Source organism: Fringilla coelebs (genome assembly GCF_963513975.1).
Source record: "Fringilla coelebs genome assembly, chromosome: 26".
NCBI classification, from domain to species: domain Eukaryota; kingdom Metazoa; phylum Chordata; class Aves; order Passeriformes; family Fringillidae; genus Fringilla; species Fringilla coelebs.
The window spans coordinates 3,537,739-3,553,268 of record NC_140052.1 but is presented as its reverse complement, the minus strand read 5'-3'; the positions used below and the strand labels follow the sequence as shown (position 1 = coordinate 3,553,268).

The following is a 15,530-nucleotide window of genomic DNA, read 5'->3' as shown; positions in this document are numbered from 1 at the left end:
GGGCAGGGACACCTTCCACTGTCCCACGCTGCTTCCAGCCCCTTCCATCCAGGCCTTGGGCGCTTCCAGGGGTCCAGGGGCAGCCCCAGCTGCTCTGGGATGATTCATTGGGAATTCATGGTGAGAGCTCCATGACCGAGCCCGGGCTGCACGGGGGGCCATGGCACACCCCAAACAGACCCCAGAGGGGAGGGGAGGGGCGGTCCCGGCTGTCCCTGCTGCAGAGGGACAGGGGAAGGGACAGATCTCTCCCAGGCCGCTGATAACAGCGAATCCCAAGATAACAGCAAAGCCATCTCCGTGTACGCGGGCACGGAGGGCGGGGAGAGGCGATAAGAGCACCTGGAGCAGGACAAAGGCCTCGACCAATACCCCCAATAAATGCGGACACCTCCCGGGGACGCAGGGAGGGGCTGGCCAGCCCTGAGGGCAGCCCTGACCTTCCCGGGATCAGGACAAGGAGCGACACCGGAGCACCCGGATCCCCACCCCGGGTGCGGACAGCAGGGCTGAGGGGTCTGGGGGGTCCCTGTCTGCAGCCCGGATTTGGGGTAGAACCCTCTTCCCCCTGCCCTGGGGTCCCGGCACAGAGCAGACACGGCAGTGGAGCAAATATATATTATATTTGAAAAGAATCTGGTTTAATTCCTCGGAGAAGCCCTTTGCAGTCAGTGCACAAGACGTGCCAGCCCCTCTCGGTACCCAAGTGCTCAAGCGCCCCCGCCCCAATGTCCCCTCGGTGTCCCCCAGGCTGAGAACTCACCCAGCTCATCCCACACACCCACCAAGGGGTGAAGATGAGCGGCTGCATCGCATTTTCCCCAAATCCCATCCATCCCCAGCCCGGCAGCGTCCTCAGCCCCCCAGCCCGGCCCTCCCGCGGTGGGGTGGGACAGCCACGGGGCCCCGGGGGACGCCGGGCTGACCCCACCGCGCGGTGCCGGTGGCCGGGGCTCAGGAGCGGGGGGACACGGGGCGGGGCACGGGCCCCCCCGGGGGTCCCTGGTAGCGCAGGCGGGCGTGTTTCTCGCAGAACAGCTCGTCCCCCACCCAGAAGTGGCCGCGCATCTTCAGGCTGAGGCCGCAGTCGGCGCAGGTGTAGCAGGACGGGTGCCGGTAGCGCCCGTCCTGGATCCGCACAGCTTGCGTCCTGCGGGGGTGGGGACAGGCGGTCAGCCGAGCCACCCTGTGTGTCCCCAGGGTCCCCTCCCGCCCGGGGTCAGCCCCATCGTGGCCCTGGAGCGGTGGCAGGGATGGATCCTGCCCTGGGACCGCCCTGGCCCCGCTCGCACCCCAGGACCGCCCCCATTTTCGCCCTGAAGGAGCGATGGCAGGGATGGATCCTGCCCTGGGCCCCCAGCCCCATTCCCTCCGCACAATCGCCCCATTTTAACCCCTCCGGCAGTGACAGCAGGGGTGGATCCTGCCCCGGGACCTGCCCCACCCACACCCCGCGCTATTTTATCCCTGCCGGGAGCAATGTCAGGGACAGATCCTGCCCCGCGCCTTTGAGCAGCCCCTTTTTGGCTTCGCCAGGAGGGATGGCAGGGACAGACCCAGCCCCGGGACCCCCCCAGGCCCCCAGCCCCACTCACGCGATGCTGCTCCCGCACTTCTCACAGACGTGCAGCTTCTGCACGCCGGCCACGGGCTTGCGGGCCCCGGCCGAGAGCCGGCTGGGGAAGGGGGCTGCGGGACCTCCTGAGGGGACACGAGGCCATCAGAGTCCTGCCACCCCCGTGGCAGACCTCGCACCGCCCTCCGCGCCCCCCTCACCTCCTTCCTCATCCTCCAGCGCCTCCTGGAGCAGGCGGAAGGTGCTGGATTGCCGCGGGGCCGCCCGCAGCTCCCGGTTCTCCTGCAGCATCTTGTAGACCTCCGAGTCCTCCTCCAAGCGCCTCATGGCCGGCTCCGAGCCCTGGCTGGGGGGCGCAGCCCGGGGGGAGATGTCGGGGGGGGTTCCCAGCGCCCGGATTCCGGGATCCACCCGGCTGCGCCCCACAGCCCGTCCGCCACCTGCTCCCTCCGCCCCGGGAGCTGCCCCGGCCTGCCCGGCCCTCCCACAGCCCCACCTGCCTGCAGGTGAGTTAACCCTTTCCACGGGCTCCCTCAGCACCCACGGGGGACAAAGCAGCGTGGGGACATGGGGATGGGGGCTCCCCTGCCGCGGATCCCCCCGCCAGAGCCCCCAGCCCGCTCCGTACCTGTGGCAGGTGCCGGCAGAGGGGGAGGAGAGGCGCCTCTCCCTGGGGGCTGCCCAGGGGGTTTGGGGGGCTCCGAGCTCCGGTGAGGGCGGCCGAGGGGGGGGAGGCAGGACGGGCCCCTGGGAGCTGCTCTGGCGGCTCAGGCGTCGCTCCTGGCAGGGGGAGAAGGGAGGGATGTCCTGGGGGGCCCCCAGATAGACCCACAGAGCCTCCCTCTGCCCCCCCGGCGCCCCAAGGACACCCGGGCCAGGCCCAGGGGCTTTCCCCAAGCCCAGGTCCCCAGAGCGATGCAGGGATGCTCTGTGGGGCTGCTCCTTCTCCTTCCCACCCAGGCTGGGGCCAGTGGGGACCCCCCAGAAGGGCAGGGCAGCACCCCCACCCCATAACCCAGGGCCTGCGCCCGTCCCCTCCCCTCCCCTCCATCTGCTCCTGCTTAGCGGCCCCGGCGAGGCCGGGAAGCGGAGCCCGCCCTGGCTAAGTGGAAGCCGATGTTCCCGATGTTCCGATGTTCCCGATGTTCCCGATGTTCCCGATGTTCCCGGGAGCAGCTGCCACGCAGATGGGAATGGATCCCCCGGGATGTGCACAGGGCACAGGGACCCCCTGCCCCCACCCGTGGAGAGGGAGAGGGGCAGCGCCGAGGCTCCGTGGGGTCACGGGGGATGAGCTAAAATTAGGCACGGGAGGAGCCGGGCCTTGGCCTCATCCCGGGCGGCATCAGCGCCAGCCCGGCCCGCGACGCGAGGAAGAGTGGGATGGACCCAAGGGCAGCCATCCCCTCACCACCCCTGGGGCACAGGGGCTTGGGTGGGGGCTCCGGGCACGGCACCCTCATGTCCCCAACCCTGTGAACCCTCTGGAGCAGGGCTGGACCCTGTGGGACAGGGAGGGACCCTTCGGAGCAAACAAGGAGCTGGGGAGGAAGGAGGGAGCGGCCGGAGGAGCCAAGGGGCGGCCGGGGCTGCGGCCAAAGGCAGCTGGGAAGGGCCGCGCTCGGGGCCGCGGCGCTTCCCAATTTGGGCTTGAAAAACAAGAAAAAGAGAAAGCGGGGAGGGAGGAAAGGAGGGAGACGCCAAGCCCGGAGCCAGCGGCTGCCCGCAGGGAGGATGGGGTGGCCGCGGGCATCCTGGGACCGAGCTCGGGGGTGGAGGAGCCATCCAGCCCCCGGGCGTCTCGGTCCCACTCCCGGCGCATCCCGATCCCGCTCCCGGGGTGTCCCACGGCGGCGGGGGCGCGCCGGGCCGCGGGTCCCTGCCCGGCCAACACCCCAGTGCCCCGGGCTGGCGGCAGCGGGGCTGGGCCTTCCCAAACTGGTTTGGCCTCCCCAGGCTGGCGCCGCTGCCAAGAGGAGCAAAACATCCCTGGGCAGGTGCGGCGGTGCCCGCGGGGCCGGGGGCGCTGCCAGCGCGGCGGGGAGGGGACACCCGCGGCGGCCACCGCAGACGGGGACCCCGGGGACAGCGGGGCTGGGCAGGGACGGGGCCATGGGGGGACACAGGGAGGGGTTTAGGGGCTCAGAGTGGGCATGTTTGGGGGCTCAAAGGAGGTTTGGGGGCTCAAAATGAGGTGATTTGTGGGCTCAAGGGGGGAAGGTTTGGTGGTTCAAAGCAGGGAGGTTTGGGGCTTAAAATGGGGGTTCAGAGCGGGAAGGTTTTCGGGTTCACAAGGTTTTGGTGCACAGATGCTCCCCCAGCATCTCTGCCTGGCCCCCTGCAGCCCCCCCAGCTCCCTGCTCACCTGGTGGAGGCCGGGACAGGTGAACTCCTGCTCCTGTGAGCTGGGGGAGAGAACGGAGCCATCAGGGGGGTCCCTGGCCCTCCCCAGCCCCCTCCTCACCCCAGCCCCACACACGGCCCGGTGCAGCCTTACCTGGCACTGCCAGGTGGGTGGGTGAGGGATGCCAGGCCGGGGTCGAGGGTCCTCAGGGCACTTTGGCTCTCACTCTTCATCTGCAGCGTGTCCTGGGGAGGGGAGGGTGACACCAGCAGCTGCCACCAGCCCTGGCTGGGGGGCCGGGGTGCACGGGGGCTGCCCAGGGCTCACCTGGAAACGCGTGGCCAACCTCTCCAGCGAGGCGTCCCCGTTGGTGTGGCTGGGAGATGGCACCGGGGACCTGAGGGCCAAGGGACAGCAGCAGGGTTTGGGACCTGCCCCAGGAGCCCCAAACCGCTGTGCAGGGCACGCTGTGACCCTTCCCTGCAGCCCCGGAGCCGCCAGGCAGCAGCTGGGTCCCGGCTGGGACCAGTTGGCCGGGTAACGGCTGCCAGCGCTGCCTGGCCTCGTTAGCACCCGACTCCTTAATTAGAGAGCCGGGACGGGCTCCCGCGGGGATGGCACCGCCCCAAGAGTCACCGGCGGGGGGAACAAGTGACACACACGTGGTTGGGGACCCCACCCGCGTGCAGACACCGCTGGCACCCGGGGCCGGGTGGCGGGGCTGCCCCAGCACCCACCTCTCCACCTCCAGCCGGAGCTGCCCCGGGCTCTGCTTGATCTTGTTCTGCGCCTCCACGTTGAGCATCTCAGCCGTGCTCTCCCCATTGATGGCGACAATGACATCCCCCGGCCGGAGGTCACCCGTGGCCGCCTTCCCGTGCTCCGTCACCTCCGCGGAGAAGGGGACATGGGACAGTCCCGGTGACCCCCCCCCCGTGCAGTGCAGCATCCCCGTGCAGCCCCAGCCCGACCCCCGCCCTGCCGGGATGCTCCCACCCTCTGCAATCTCCAGGGCCCTGCCAGAACAGCGCCAGCCCCTCTGCCAGGAGGGGACCACGGCCTTGGAAACAACACCCGGAAATTTGGCACAGCCCGGCCCAGCCCAGGGGCCACGGGAGCCCCCCCCGCCCCCGCCGCCCGCCGGGGCCGTTCCCACGGAGCAGGATCCCCCAAGGACGGCGAACAGGATCCGCTCCCCGGGGCAGCCCGGCCCGCCCGGAGCCCCGGCGGCCCTCCCCGGGCCGGGGGACGCGTGGGGGCTCCTACCTTGGAGACCGTGATGGGCTTCCTGAAATCTCTTCCCCCGGAGATGCGGAAGCCCCACGGGGCCGGGCCGGGCAGTGTCACTGTCACTGTCACCGGCATGGCAGCGGCGGCTCTGGGAGGGCAGGAGCGAGGTGTCAGCGATCCCGGCCGCCGAGAGGATGAGGCAGAGGGGATCCCCTCCTCCTACCCACGGACCACACAACGAGGGCCTCCCTGTCCCCGCTGCACCCTGAGGGTCCCCCGCGCCGGCAGCGCTTTCCTTCCGGGGAGGGGACCCAGGTCCTCGCAGGGTGTCAGCAGCCACCGCCGCTTCCTCTTGTCCCCCAAGGCTGGCGGCTTCCTCCCCGGGCCCAGGGGGTCCCAGGCACCCGGCGGTGCAGCTGAGACTGCCAAGGTCGTTCCCAGGAGCTGGAGCAAGGCAGGAAATTGGTGAAGCCTTGGCAGCAAGGCCGGCGCTGTGGCCTGGCAGAGCAGCGCCTGTGGGCTTTGGAGGGGAGGATGTGGCAGCGAGGGACGGGTTCTGCTGCTCGCCACAGCAGCGTCCGACACCAGCGAGGACCGGCAGCCCCAGTCCTTCATCCCACAGCAAATCCACACCGGTAAAGGGCGCCGAGGATCCCCCGGGGGTGGCACAGGGTCCCCATGGCACCCCGGTGAGCAGCGCAGCTCTTGGCTTCCATGGGATGGGTGGGAATGGGCAGCCGCATCCCCTAAATCCACACCAGATCCCATCCCACCCATCCCGCCGCAGCCTGGGAGAGCCGGGCAGCCCATCTGGAACCGGGCACCCCATCCTGCACCGGGCACCCGGTCCGCAGCCACCGGGAATGTTAAAAATCCCAAGAGCACAAAGAGGGGCTTGAGAGGCTGCCCGGAAGAATTTCCTGGGCTGGGCTTTCAGCGCCGGGAGGAAACCCCAAACCCCCTCCCCATGTCCAGCCCCGCTCAGCATCCCCGGGCAGCGAGGGCTGCCAGCCCGGGGACCCCCACACCCAGCTGGGCACCCACCCCAGACCCCCCGACAGCCCCACACCTCTTCTCTGGACCCTGCACCCCTTCTTTAGACACTGCACCCCACCTCTCCCTCGGCTCCTCTTCTCCACCTCCTGCACCTCTTCTCCATCCCTGCCCCCCTTCTCCAGTCCCTGCACCCCCCCTTCGTGTCCTGCACCCCTTCTCCATCCCTGTCCCCAGCTCTGTCCGTGCTCCCCTCCTCGGCCCCCGCTCCCCACCTGTGTCCCCGCTCCCTGCCGGCTCTGTCCCCGCCGCACAGCGATGTCTTTGTGCCCGCGGCGACTGGCAGCGCCGCCTGGCACCCGCGGGGCGAGCGGCGGGGACGGGCGATGCCAGGAGGCGCGGGGACCTGGGGACACAGGGACTTGGCACTCGCGAGGACTCGGGGACGTGGGGACTCGGGGACACAGTGGCGGGACCTGCCCGCACATCCCTCCCTTCCCCCCCCCGGGCACCGGGACCCCCGAGGGTCGGACACCCCCCGCAGCCGCAGCCGGCGCCCCCCGCGCCCCCCGCATCCCCCCGCACTCACCGGGGCGGCCGAGCCGGGCGGCCCCGCGGGGCTGCGGAGCAGAGCGCGGCCCCGGGACGGCGCCGCCTCCTCGGGAGGAGCCGGGCCGGGCCGGGCTGCGGGCACGGGCCCCCCCGACGGGGCGCACGGCGGCGGCTGGGCCCGCCCCGGCGCGGAGCGGGACCGCCCGTGGGCGTGGGGGGATCCCCGCGGCCCCACGCAGCGTCCTCGCCGCTCCCCGCCCACGGCTCCGGTGGGACGTGTCCCGGGACCGGCTCCTCCCCAATCCCGGCACTCTCAGAGTCGGGCTGAGCTGAGCTTTAATGACGGAAAAGAAGCGAAGGCGACTCCCGGACACGGACCCACATCCCGGGGCACGGCCGTCATGGTCAGGCCCGGCACCGGGCAGACCCCCGGGGCGACCCCCGGGGCGGTGGCACCGGGCAGCGGTGAGGAGGGGGCGGGTTAAGGCACTGGGGCGGGGGAGACGCCCCGCGCTGGGGGGATTCGTCCCTGTTAGAAGCAGCCCCATAGGGGCGGGAGGGAGCTGGAGGCGCTTCATCCCCGTGGGGGGACACGGCGGGGACACGGCGTGGCCGAGGCGGGACAGGGGAAGCCCCCGGCCCCACTCCTCCCCCCGGGGTCCCCACGGCCGCGGGTCACACCGGCGCCACGTAATTCCCGGGGAAAGTGCCGAATTTCTGCGTCCTTCTGGACACTCCTGTGGGTATAGAGACGCGGAGAGGTGGTGAGGGGTGAGGGTGGCACCTTGTCCTCATCCCTGTCGCCAGGGCGGTGGCCACGCACCCACGAACCAGCCGTCGTCGCACTGCTGCATGACATCCACGCGGTCCCCTTCCAGCAGCTCCAGCTCGTCGGCGTTTTGGGGCCGGTACTGGTAGAGCGCCCGGTACCTGCGAGACACAGCATGGGCACAGCCCGCCCCCCACGGGTCCCTCGTGGGGACACCGCGCCCCGGGGACGCCCCTGGCCCTGCTTACGGTGTCCACCGGATTTCGGAGCCGTTGTAGGACGGGGCGGGCTCGGGCCGGGCGCTGGTTTGTGCTGCCGGGGTCGGGCGCTGTGGGGGGACACGGGGGGTTCAGGGCGGCACCCGCAGCCCCAGCGGTGCCGGGGCACGATGCCGGGGCGGGGGGCGCTCACCTGCTCGGGGCTCCAGGCAGGACGCCGGGGCTCCTGGGGCTGGGCGGCCGCGGGGTGTGGGGGGCTGGCAGAGGCCACCAAGGGGCTGGGGGTGCCGGCGTGGGGCAGCTTCGGGGAGGGGGGGAAAGTGGCACCGAGGTGGCGCGGAGAGGACGGGCGCCCGCCCGCCGCCCCGGGACCCCGCTTCGCTTCCCGGGGGGAGCCGGCGGGAGCCTGGGGGATGCGGGGGCCGGGCGAGCGCTGCAGGGACGGGGATCCGGCCGCGGGCCGGGGGCTGGCGGGGGCGGGAGAGGAGGGGATGTCCTCGGCGGTGGTTTTGACCCGCGGCTCCTTCAACACCTGCACGTAGGTGGCGGGGAAGATGCCCTGGCGGCTGGTGCCCGAGATCCGCCCCTCGTACCAGTTCTCGTTCACCCGCCGCACCAGGCAGATCCGCTCGCCCTGCCGCGGGAGCAGAGGGCGGGTCAGCACGGAGCGGCACGGATCGGCCCGGGATGGCCCGGAACGGCCCGGGATGGCCCGGAACGGCGCGGGATGGCACAGCACGGGGCCGCGGTACCTTGCGAAAGGAGAGCTCCACGTGCAGATCCCCTCGGAAGTTGTAGAGCGCCAGCGCCTCGCCGTATTCCAGCACCTGGAGCGCGGGAGCCTTGATGGGCTTGGGCACCTCCGTGGGAGGCAGGATCTGGGTGGGACACGCGGGTGAGGGGCAGCGCCAGGACCCCCCGGCCCCGCTGCCCCCTCACGGCCCGGCCTCACCTCCACGTAGTTGGAGGGGAAGATGCCCACGCGGCCGTGGTGCTCCCCCTCCAGCCAGTTCCTGTCCACCTCCTTATGGATGTAGACGATGTCCCCCTTCTGCAGCGTCAGCTCCCTGCAAGGGACACTGTCACACCTGTCCGGGGGCACAGTCCCCTCCCCGGCTCGGCTGGCAGGGCCACCCCACGTGCTGCCCCAGTCCCCCTGTGTCACCCGAGGGGCACGGTGGGACCCCAGGAGTGACCCCGGCGCTTACTTGGGAGACTCAGCTTGGAAGTTGAACTTGAGGCGAGCAGCTTTCATCTGGAGAGGGAGAGGAGAGGTTACAGGGAGACACCCCCAGTCCCAGGCACCCCAAACCCCACAGGGCATGGGACAATCCCAGCCTCACCTTCTTCTCCTCCCTCTTGACGGCCTCCACGGGGTCCCCCAGGTCCGACAAGCTGGGGAGGGTCCCTGGCCTGAGGGTGTCTGTAAAGAGCGGGGTGTCACCAGCTGGGGTGAGCGGGGTGCCCCATGGCGGGGCCTGGGGGGCTCAGGGGGGCTCAGGGGGGCTCAGGGGGGCTCACCTCTGCCAGGGCTCCGGTCACTGGCCAGCCCCAGCCCACCCCGCTCCATGCTGGGGGTGGCAGGGGGGCTCCACAGCCGCTGGGGTGACAGGGGGCTCCTGAGGGGTGACAGTGGCTCAGGGCAGGGCTGAGCCTCGCGTCCAGCCCTGCTGCCATGAACCCTCCCTGCTCTGACCCTGCTGCCCGGACCCCTGAGTCCCACAGGGCAGGATATCGGGGTCCTGTGAATTGCATGGACCGGGAGCCCTGGGTCTCATGGACCAGGACATCAGGGACCCTCAGGACTCCTGTATCCCATGGACCAAGACCCCTGAGTTCCACAGTCCAGGAATTCGGGGTCCCCCAGAACCAGGACCCCGGAATCCCACGGCCCAGAAGCACTGGGTACCCCAATGTGAGGACGCTGGGGTCCCCCAGAACCAGGACGCCCGGATTTGCTCTCTCCACCCTTCCCGGGGCTCCTCCCGGAGGCAGCCAAGCGGGACAGGTCCAAAGTTTTCCGGCAGCGCCGGCAGCGCGGCCCCGCTGCCGCCGAGCAGGAAGCGCCGGGGAGGGCTAATGAATAACCCCGCTCCGGGGGGCGCTTAAAGAGCCCAAAATGCGCCCCCCAAACCGGAGGAAGGGTTGGGGAGGGGTGGAGCCCCCCCCTCTGTGCGCCCCTGGGGGTTACGGGAGGTCCTACAAGAGGAGGCGCTTGTTTGTTTGTTTGTTTGTTTGTTTGTTTGTTTTCCTCCCGCTGCCGGGGCACAGAGGGGTCTGTGGGGACACCCCACCCCATCCCGGGGTGCCCACTCCATCCGGCAGCCGCCGGCACAGCTGTCCCCTCCCTGTGCCCGTGGGGACGTGGGGACACAGCGGTGGGAATCCGAGCGCCGTCACCTCCCCTGGGACGGAGCCAAACGCCGGGACACGGCGTCCCCGCTCCAGGGACGGGGGAAAGGGTCAGCCCTGCTCCGGCCCCGTCCCACCCAGCGGGCAGCCGGCCCGGCGCCGGCTCCCACCCGTGCCGGGCTGTGGGGGGACCGGGGGGGCAGCGCAGCCACGGGGAGCTCCGTGGGGATCCCGTGGGGGATGCTGGGGGACTCCCACCCCGCGGGACGCTGCAGGGACAGCCCGCCCGCCGCCCCAGAGCGGGGTCCCGTCCCTCGCCTCGAGTGGGGTCTGGGCAGGGGGATTTGGGGGTGCGGGGGGTGGGAGCCGCCGCTGAACTCACCGAGCAGCCGGGGAGGCCGGAGCAGGGGAGCGAGCGGTGGGAGCAGCAGCCGGGCTCTGCCGGGAGGAGCGGGAGGGGGTGGGAGAGAAAAATTAATCATCCAGGAGGCCGAGTCTCGGCGGGAAGCGAAGGAGTCCAGCTCGGCTGCGCCAATAAACCGCCGGACGGACGGACGGGCGGGCTGGGTCCTAAAGCCCCACAGCCACGGCCACGGCTCCAGGCGGCTGAGCAGCCGTGCCTGGGTCCAGATGTGCGTGGAGCCAGCCAGGCAGGCACCGGGTTGTGCGCACATCCAGATGTGCACGCAGCTCGCTGAGCATTCACCCGGCCGTGCAGGCATCCAGATGTGCGGGGCTCCAGCCGTGCACACATCCATCCAGTTGTTCACGCATCCAGTTGTGCACACACCCAGCTGTGCACACATCCAGCCATGCATGCACCCGTCCGATTCATCCAGATGTGCGTCCCACCACGTGCATGTCCAAGCCTTGCACAAAGGCTGAGCCCACAGCTGGATGCGCCCACAGCTGGATGCCCTGGGGGGACCAAGGAGCAGCAGGAGGGGCCCGAGGTACCTGGCGCGGGGTCCGGCGCGTCTCCATGTCCCTCATGTCCTTGTCCAGCTCCTCGCTGAGCTGCTCCAGCTCCTGCTCCAGCAGCACCTGCACGGGCAGGACGGGGCTGTGGCACCGCGACCCTGCTGCCACCCCCTGCCCCCCTCCCCTGCCACCACCGCCTCACCTCGATGGACTGAGCCCGCTTCGGCCTCGCTGCTGCCGGGCTCTGAAAGGGCAGGGGGCCGGTCAGGGGTGTGCCCACCGCGGGGCCCACCCCCTCCCCGTGTGCCGGGACCTGCCTACCTGCTCCCGCGGAGAGAACTTCCCCGGTTCGTAGTCAAAAATGCTGCCAGGCTCGGCGGTGGCACCGGTGGCACCCCAGCGGGTCCTGTGGAGGACGGGAGGGGTTCAGCCAGCGCAGCCCCCACCCCGCGGGCACCCCCGTCCTTGTGCCAGGCTCACCAGTCCATCCCGTTGGGCACTCCAGGGGGCTCAGCTGGGGCCGAGCCCCTCCTCCGCGGCTTGGGGGGCGATGGAGGCGCCGTGGTGGGGCAGGAATGGGTGTCCCAGTCGGGCTCTGAGGATGGGGGCGGTGAGCGGGCGCCGAGCCGTGCCCGCTCCGTGCCGCACCCGCACGCCCGGGCTCACCTGGCAGCTTGCGGTGGATCTGCCGGAACATGCTGCGGTACCAGTCCCGGGGGCTGTCGACGCTCTGGGGGGACGCATTGGGGTGGTGAGGGGGTGACAGCGGGGTGACACCCCCGCCCTGCACCCCCACTCACCGAGCGTGAGGCCAGGGGCATCCCCGTCTCGTCCACGGGCCCGATGCCATCGTACTTCACCCAGCGCCTCTCCCGCCGCTTGCTGTCCTTGGTCCAGGTTGCCGACCAGCCCGGGGGCCGCGGGCAGGCGGGGGCAGCCCTGGGGCTGGGGCTGGGCTGGGCGGGCACCTGGGTGCTGGGGGCTTTGGCCTCCTTGGCTGGCCAGGTCTGGTACCAGTCATTCACTGCAGACAAGGTGAGCATGGCTCAGGTGGGCACAGCTCGGGGGAGCCCCCCGGGGTGTCCCCAGGATGCTCAGGGCTCTCTGTACCTGAGCTCTTGGGAGCTCCCTGGCTGTTCTCGGCAGTGCCGCGGCTCTCCGGGTCATGGAAGTGGAAGTTGAGGGTGTTGGAGCCGCGGTGGCGGATGACGGGCACCTGTGGCACAGGGAGGGGCTGGCACAAAGGATCGGGGGGTGCAGCCCCCACGAATCCCCCAGAATGTGCCAGCCCCACTCACCCGTGTCACCGTGTGCTGCGGGGACACCTGCGGAGCTGGGAGGAGACGCGGAACGTCCTCCACACCCAGGGCCGGGCTGGTGTCGGGGGGCAGGAGCCGGCCCGCCATGGCCGGGAGGGGCGGGATGGTGCCCCGGAGCTGCCCGCGCCCTGTGGGAAAAGCAGCTGCGCTCACGGGCACCGTGTCCCCGTTTTCTGGGCATTCTCAGGCTTTGCCAGACAGATGGGGGCTCGGAGGAGCCCCGGCCCCATCGCTGGGAGCATCCCCTGTTATTCAGAGGCACTGGGGACACCGTGTGTGGGGCGACAATGCGGTGACAGCGTCCCCAGCTCAGGGACCCTCGCGGTGCCAGGGGAAGCGGCTGTTCCTGTTCAGAACCAGCCCAGGCACGGGTCCCCACCTCTCTCCAGACCACCCGCCCCTCTCCGTACCCCGGCTCGGCAGGGATGCATCCAGCCCGCCGGGAAGAACACGCCCGGAGCGGGTCGGGGCGATGCCTGTGCCGCGTTCCCATCCCCGGCATCCCGGCGCGCTGCCCGCCCGCCCGGGCACGTGGCGGCAGCAGCGTCGCCCGCCCGGGAGCGCTGCCAGGGCCGGGAACACGACAGGGCAGAAATATTTCCCCGCCCTGCAGCGCAAACAGGGAGGGAGAGGGGACGGAGGGACGAGGAGCCGGGAACGCGCGGCCGAGCCGGGCACCGCCCGCCGGGAGGGCGATGCTGTGACTCACCGCGGAGCGGCCGGGGGGCACCTGGGGGGGACGGGACCCCCGGAGCCCTTCTTGACACCGGGATGGCTCCGGAGGCGAGCGCAGCACCGGGGCCTTTAGGGGACACCCGTGCCTTGGCTCGTCCCTCACGTCTCTGTCCTCACCCCGGCCCCGGCGCTCGCAGGTGCCAGACCCCGCCTCAGACGGGGGATCCTGGGGGGCTGCCGGGGGTCCCAGCCCGACACGGTGTCCTCTGTGTGTGTGGGACCCCCAAATCGGGCTGGCGACCCTGGTTCCTACACTGCTGGAGGCTCGGCAGCCCCAAGGTTGTAATTAATGTTAATCACCCCCGCGGGGAAACTAATGACCAGGGAAGGATGTGCCCCGGGGCACAGAAAGTGGGGTGCAGGCTCCCATCCCCCCAGGGCACCCCAAAAACTTCCACGCCATTCCCAGCGCAGCCCTACACGGGGCTCGGCCCCATCCTTCTCCTCCTTTGGAGTGTCCCCCAAAACCGGTCCCCAGGGCTCCCCTCGGGGCCCCCCTCCTCGCCGCCCCCCCCAGCCAGCTCTTACCTCCTGGGCGGTGCCAGCGGGGCCCCCCGGGAAGCACCGGGGTTTTGGGGAGCCCCGGGGCGAGCGGGACGGAGCTGCGAGCGGCGGGGAGGAAAAATCCACGGCACGAACTTTGCCGGGAGAAGGAGCGGGGGGGCCCTCAGCGCATGGTGGGGAGCTGGCGGGGAGAGCCCCCCAAGAGCATCCCCCGGGAGGGTCGGGAGGCACCGTCCTGCCCGGCTCCGGGTCCCCGTGTGCCCCGGCCCCCCCGGGGTGCGCTGCCCCCCCAGCGCTCCCCGCTCTGGAGCGGGGCCGGCCCATTCAGAGTTTCCAGTGACATTTCCAGGGATGGGATCCAGGGAATGGAGCCAAGAGGCTGAACTCATCCCACGCCCCGCGCACGCGTTCCCGCGCACCCGGCCCCCGCTTACGAAACGGGGCGAGCCCGGCGCCGCCGGCCCCCCGGCGAGATGGAGACGGGGACTCGGGGGGATTTTCGGGAAAGGATGGGGAGGGAATTCCGGGTGGAGGTCGGGACTGAGGGGAGGAGTGGGGTCTGTGCTCCTGTCAACCTCCGAGCACCGGGATGGGGGCACAGGGAGAGCAGAGCCCCCATCCCCACTGCTGCCCGCTTTCCCACGGGTGACCCTCCATCCCCTCCATCCTTCCATCTCCTGCATTCCTCCATCCCCTCCATCCCTTCAATCTCTCCATCCCCCAGGGATTTGGGCACTGGGGACCCCCATATAAACCCTCCGTGCCCTGCCTGTGTCCCACCTCCCCCCCTCCAGCGTCACCAGTTCCCCATCCGATGGAGAAGGGGATTTAGGGGAGTGTTTGGGAGAGGGTGAGGAGGGAAATGCTGAGAGGTGAGGGCCAAAGTGGGCTGTGGGATCTGTGCTCCTGGGAGTGGGATCTGTGCTCCTGGGAGTGGGATCTGTGCTCCTGTGCCCACCCAAGCCGCAGTGTGGGGCACGGTCAGAGCAGAGCCCCCATCCCCACTGCACCCCTCCATCCCCTCCATCCGCCCATCCCTAAGGAATCCGGGCACGGGTCCCCCAAGGAAACCCCCGTGCCCTCCTCTGCGGGTGCCCCGTGTCCCCCCTCGCCCCCTCGGGCAGCGCCCGCAGCCACCACTCACCCGCTGGCCACTTCCTGCTCCCCTAAACTGCTGACACCCCCAAAACGGGGCTGCCCCAGCCCTTCCTCATCCCGTGAGCTCCCACGTGAGCTCCCGGAGGGATGGTGGCTTCGCTGCCACCCCTCGGTCCCCGCCAAGCCACTGCCCCCTGCTGCTGCGGACGAGGGGGACGGCGGCAGGAGCCCCGGCCGGCTGTGATACTGTGTCCGGGGGACACCGGGGACACGGGGGACACAGGGGACAGGGTGTCCTCCCCCCCGCCCCAATGCCGTGGGAATGAGGCAGCTCCTTGCTGCCAGCTGGGGACACCGTGGCGAGGCCACAGGAGCTGATCCTGCTGGAAAATCCCGGGGTGACAAGGGCAGGGATGGCAGCAGGGCCGGGGAGGGTTAAACCCAGCGAAGAGACCCCCGAACCCACCCCTGCTGCCAAAGGGGTGACAATCCCCTCCAGGTCCCCTCCAGCCCGCCAAGTGACACCTCTCGAGGTCGCAGCACCGCTGGCCATGCCAGGAGCAGCCCCCTTCACCCCAGCCCCCCTGGGGGTGCCGACACCCCCCGGCCGAACCCCGCTCACCTCCCGCTCCGCACGCACCGTCCCCGTGCCCGGCAGGAGCCTCCAGCGCCGGCCCTGCCTCGGTCCCTCCCTCCCCGCGGCTCCCAGCACCAGCCTCCGCTCACAGATAAATATTTAACGCGCAGCCCGGGCCGGGATTAACAAAGGGCGAGTGTTTCCTGTTTGCTCAGCGGCGATGCCAGCCGGGAATGCGCGGCCGGCCCCGGGGATGCTCCCAGGGATGCTCCCCTGGGCAAGGATGTGCCGGGAGCCCCCCGGGGCCGAGCGCGGGGTCTGCGAGGGGTGCCGGGGCTTGGG

The 15,530-nt window shown here is 70.7% G+C and overlaps 2 protein-coding genes across 4 annotated transcripts; both read right to left on the bottom strand.

Moving 5' to 3' along the window:
- Positions 1-686: 686 nt before the first annotated feature.
- Positions 687-6,780, bottom strand: PDLIM2 (PDZ and LIM domain 2). Its single transcript, XM_084221862.1, has 10 exons — positions 6,733-6,780; positions 5,187-5,298; positions 4,658-4,809; positions 4,248-4,317; positions 4,074-4,165; positions 3,942-3,981; positions 2,205-2,356; positions 1,777-1,922; positions 1,596-1,701; positions 687-1,150 (listed from the first exon to the last, which is right to left on the bottom strand). The coding sequence occupies exons 2-10, from the start codon at positions 5,283-5,285 to the stop codon at positions 955-957; spliced, it is 1,053 nt and encodes a 350-aa protein (XP_084077988.1). The 5' UTR covers positions 5,286-5,298; positions 6,733-6,780; the 3' UTR covers positions 687-954.
- A 233-nt stretch (positions 6,781-7,013) lies between these two features.
- SORBS3 (sorbin and SH3 domain containing 3) lies at positions 7,014-15,322 on the bottom strand. Of its 3 annotated transcripts, XM_084221739.1 has the most exons (20): positions 15,234-15,299; positions 13,538-13,647; positions 12,254-12,402; positions 12,066-12,171; positions 11,756-11,979; positions 11,622-11,685; positions 11,436-11,550; positions 11,277-11,361; positions 11,158-11,199; positions 10,992-11,078; positions 10,417-10,472; positions 9,204-9,301; positions 9,026-9,105; positions 8,891-8,937; positions 8,635-8,749; positions 8,435-8,560; positions 7,876-8,316; positions 7,713-7,792; positions 7,519-7,625; positions 7,014-7,432 (listed from the first exon to the last, which is right to left on the bottom strand). In XM_084221739.1, the coding sequence occupies exons 3-20, from the start codon at positions 12,359-12,361 to the stop codon at positions 7,371-7,373; spliced, it is 2,043 nt and encodes a 680-aa protein (XP_084077865.1). In that variant the 5' UTR covers positions 12,362-12,402; positions 13,538-13,647; positions 15,234-15,299; the 3' UTR covers positions 7,014-7,370. The 3 variants fall into 3 exon arrangements, with proteins under 3 accessions (XP_084077865.1, XP_084077866.1, XP_084077867.1); XM_084221740.1 differs by lacking the exon at positions 13,538-13,647 and having other exon boundaries at positions 15,234-15,322; XM_084221741.1 differs by lacking the exons at positions 13,538-13,647; positions 15,234-15,299 and adding an exon at positions 12,685-13,497.
- Between the last annotated feature and the right edge of the window lie 208 nt (positions 15,323-15,530).

Excerpts from the sequence above, each read along its gene's own strand:
- PDLIM2 (XM_084221862.1), bottom strand. The coding sequence starts at position 5,285 with ATGCCGGTGACAGTGACAGTGACACTGCCCGGCCCGGCCCCGTGGGGC. Across the intron at positions 4,318-4,657 it reads CTCCGGCTGGAGGTGGAGAG|GTCCCCGGTGCCATCTCCCA; the intron begins GTGGGTGCTGGG and ends CTTGGCCCTCAG. Across the intron at positions 1,702-1,776 it reads GCTGGAGGATGAGGAAGGAG|GAGGTCCCGCAGCCCCCTTC; the intron begins GTGAGGGGGGCG and ends GTGTCCCCTCAG.
- SORBS3 (XM_084221740.1), bottom strand. The coding sequence starts at position 12,361 with ATGGCGGGCCGGCTCCTGCCCCCCGACACCAGCCCGGCCCTGGGTGTG. Across the intron at positions 11,200-11,276 it reads AGTTCTCTCCGCGGGAGCAG|AGCCCGGCAGCAGCGAGGCC; the intron begins GTAGGCAGGTCC and ends CTGCCCTTTCAG. Across the intron at positions 9,106-9,203 it reads TGACCGGAGCCCTGGCAGAG|ACACCCTCAGGCCAGGGACC; the intron begins GTGAGCCCCCCT and ends CGCTCTTTACAG.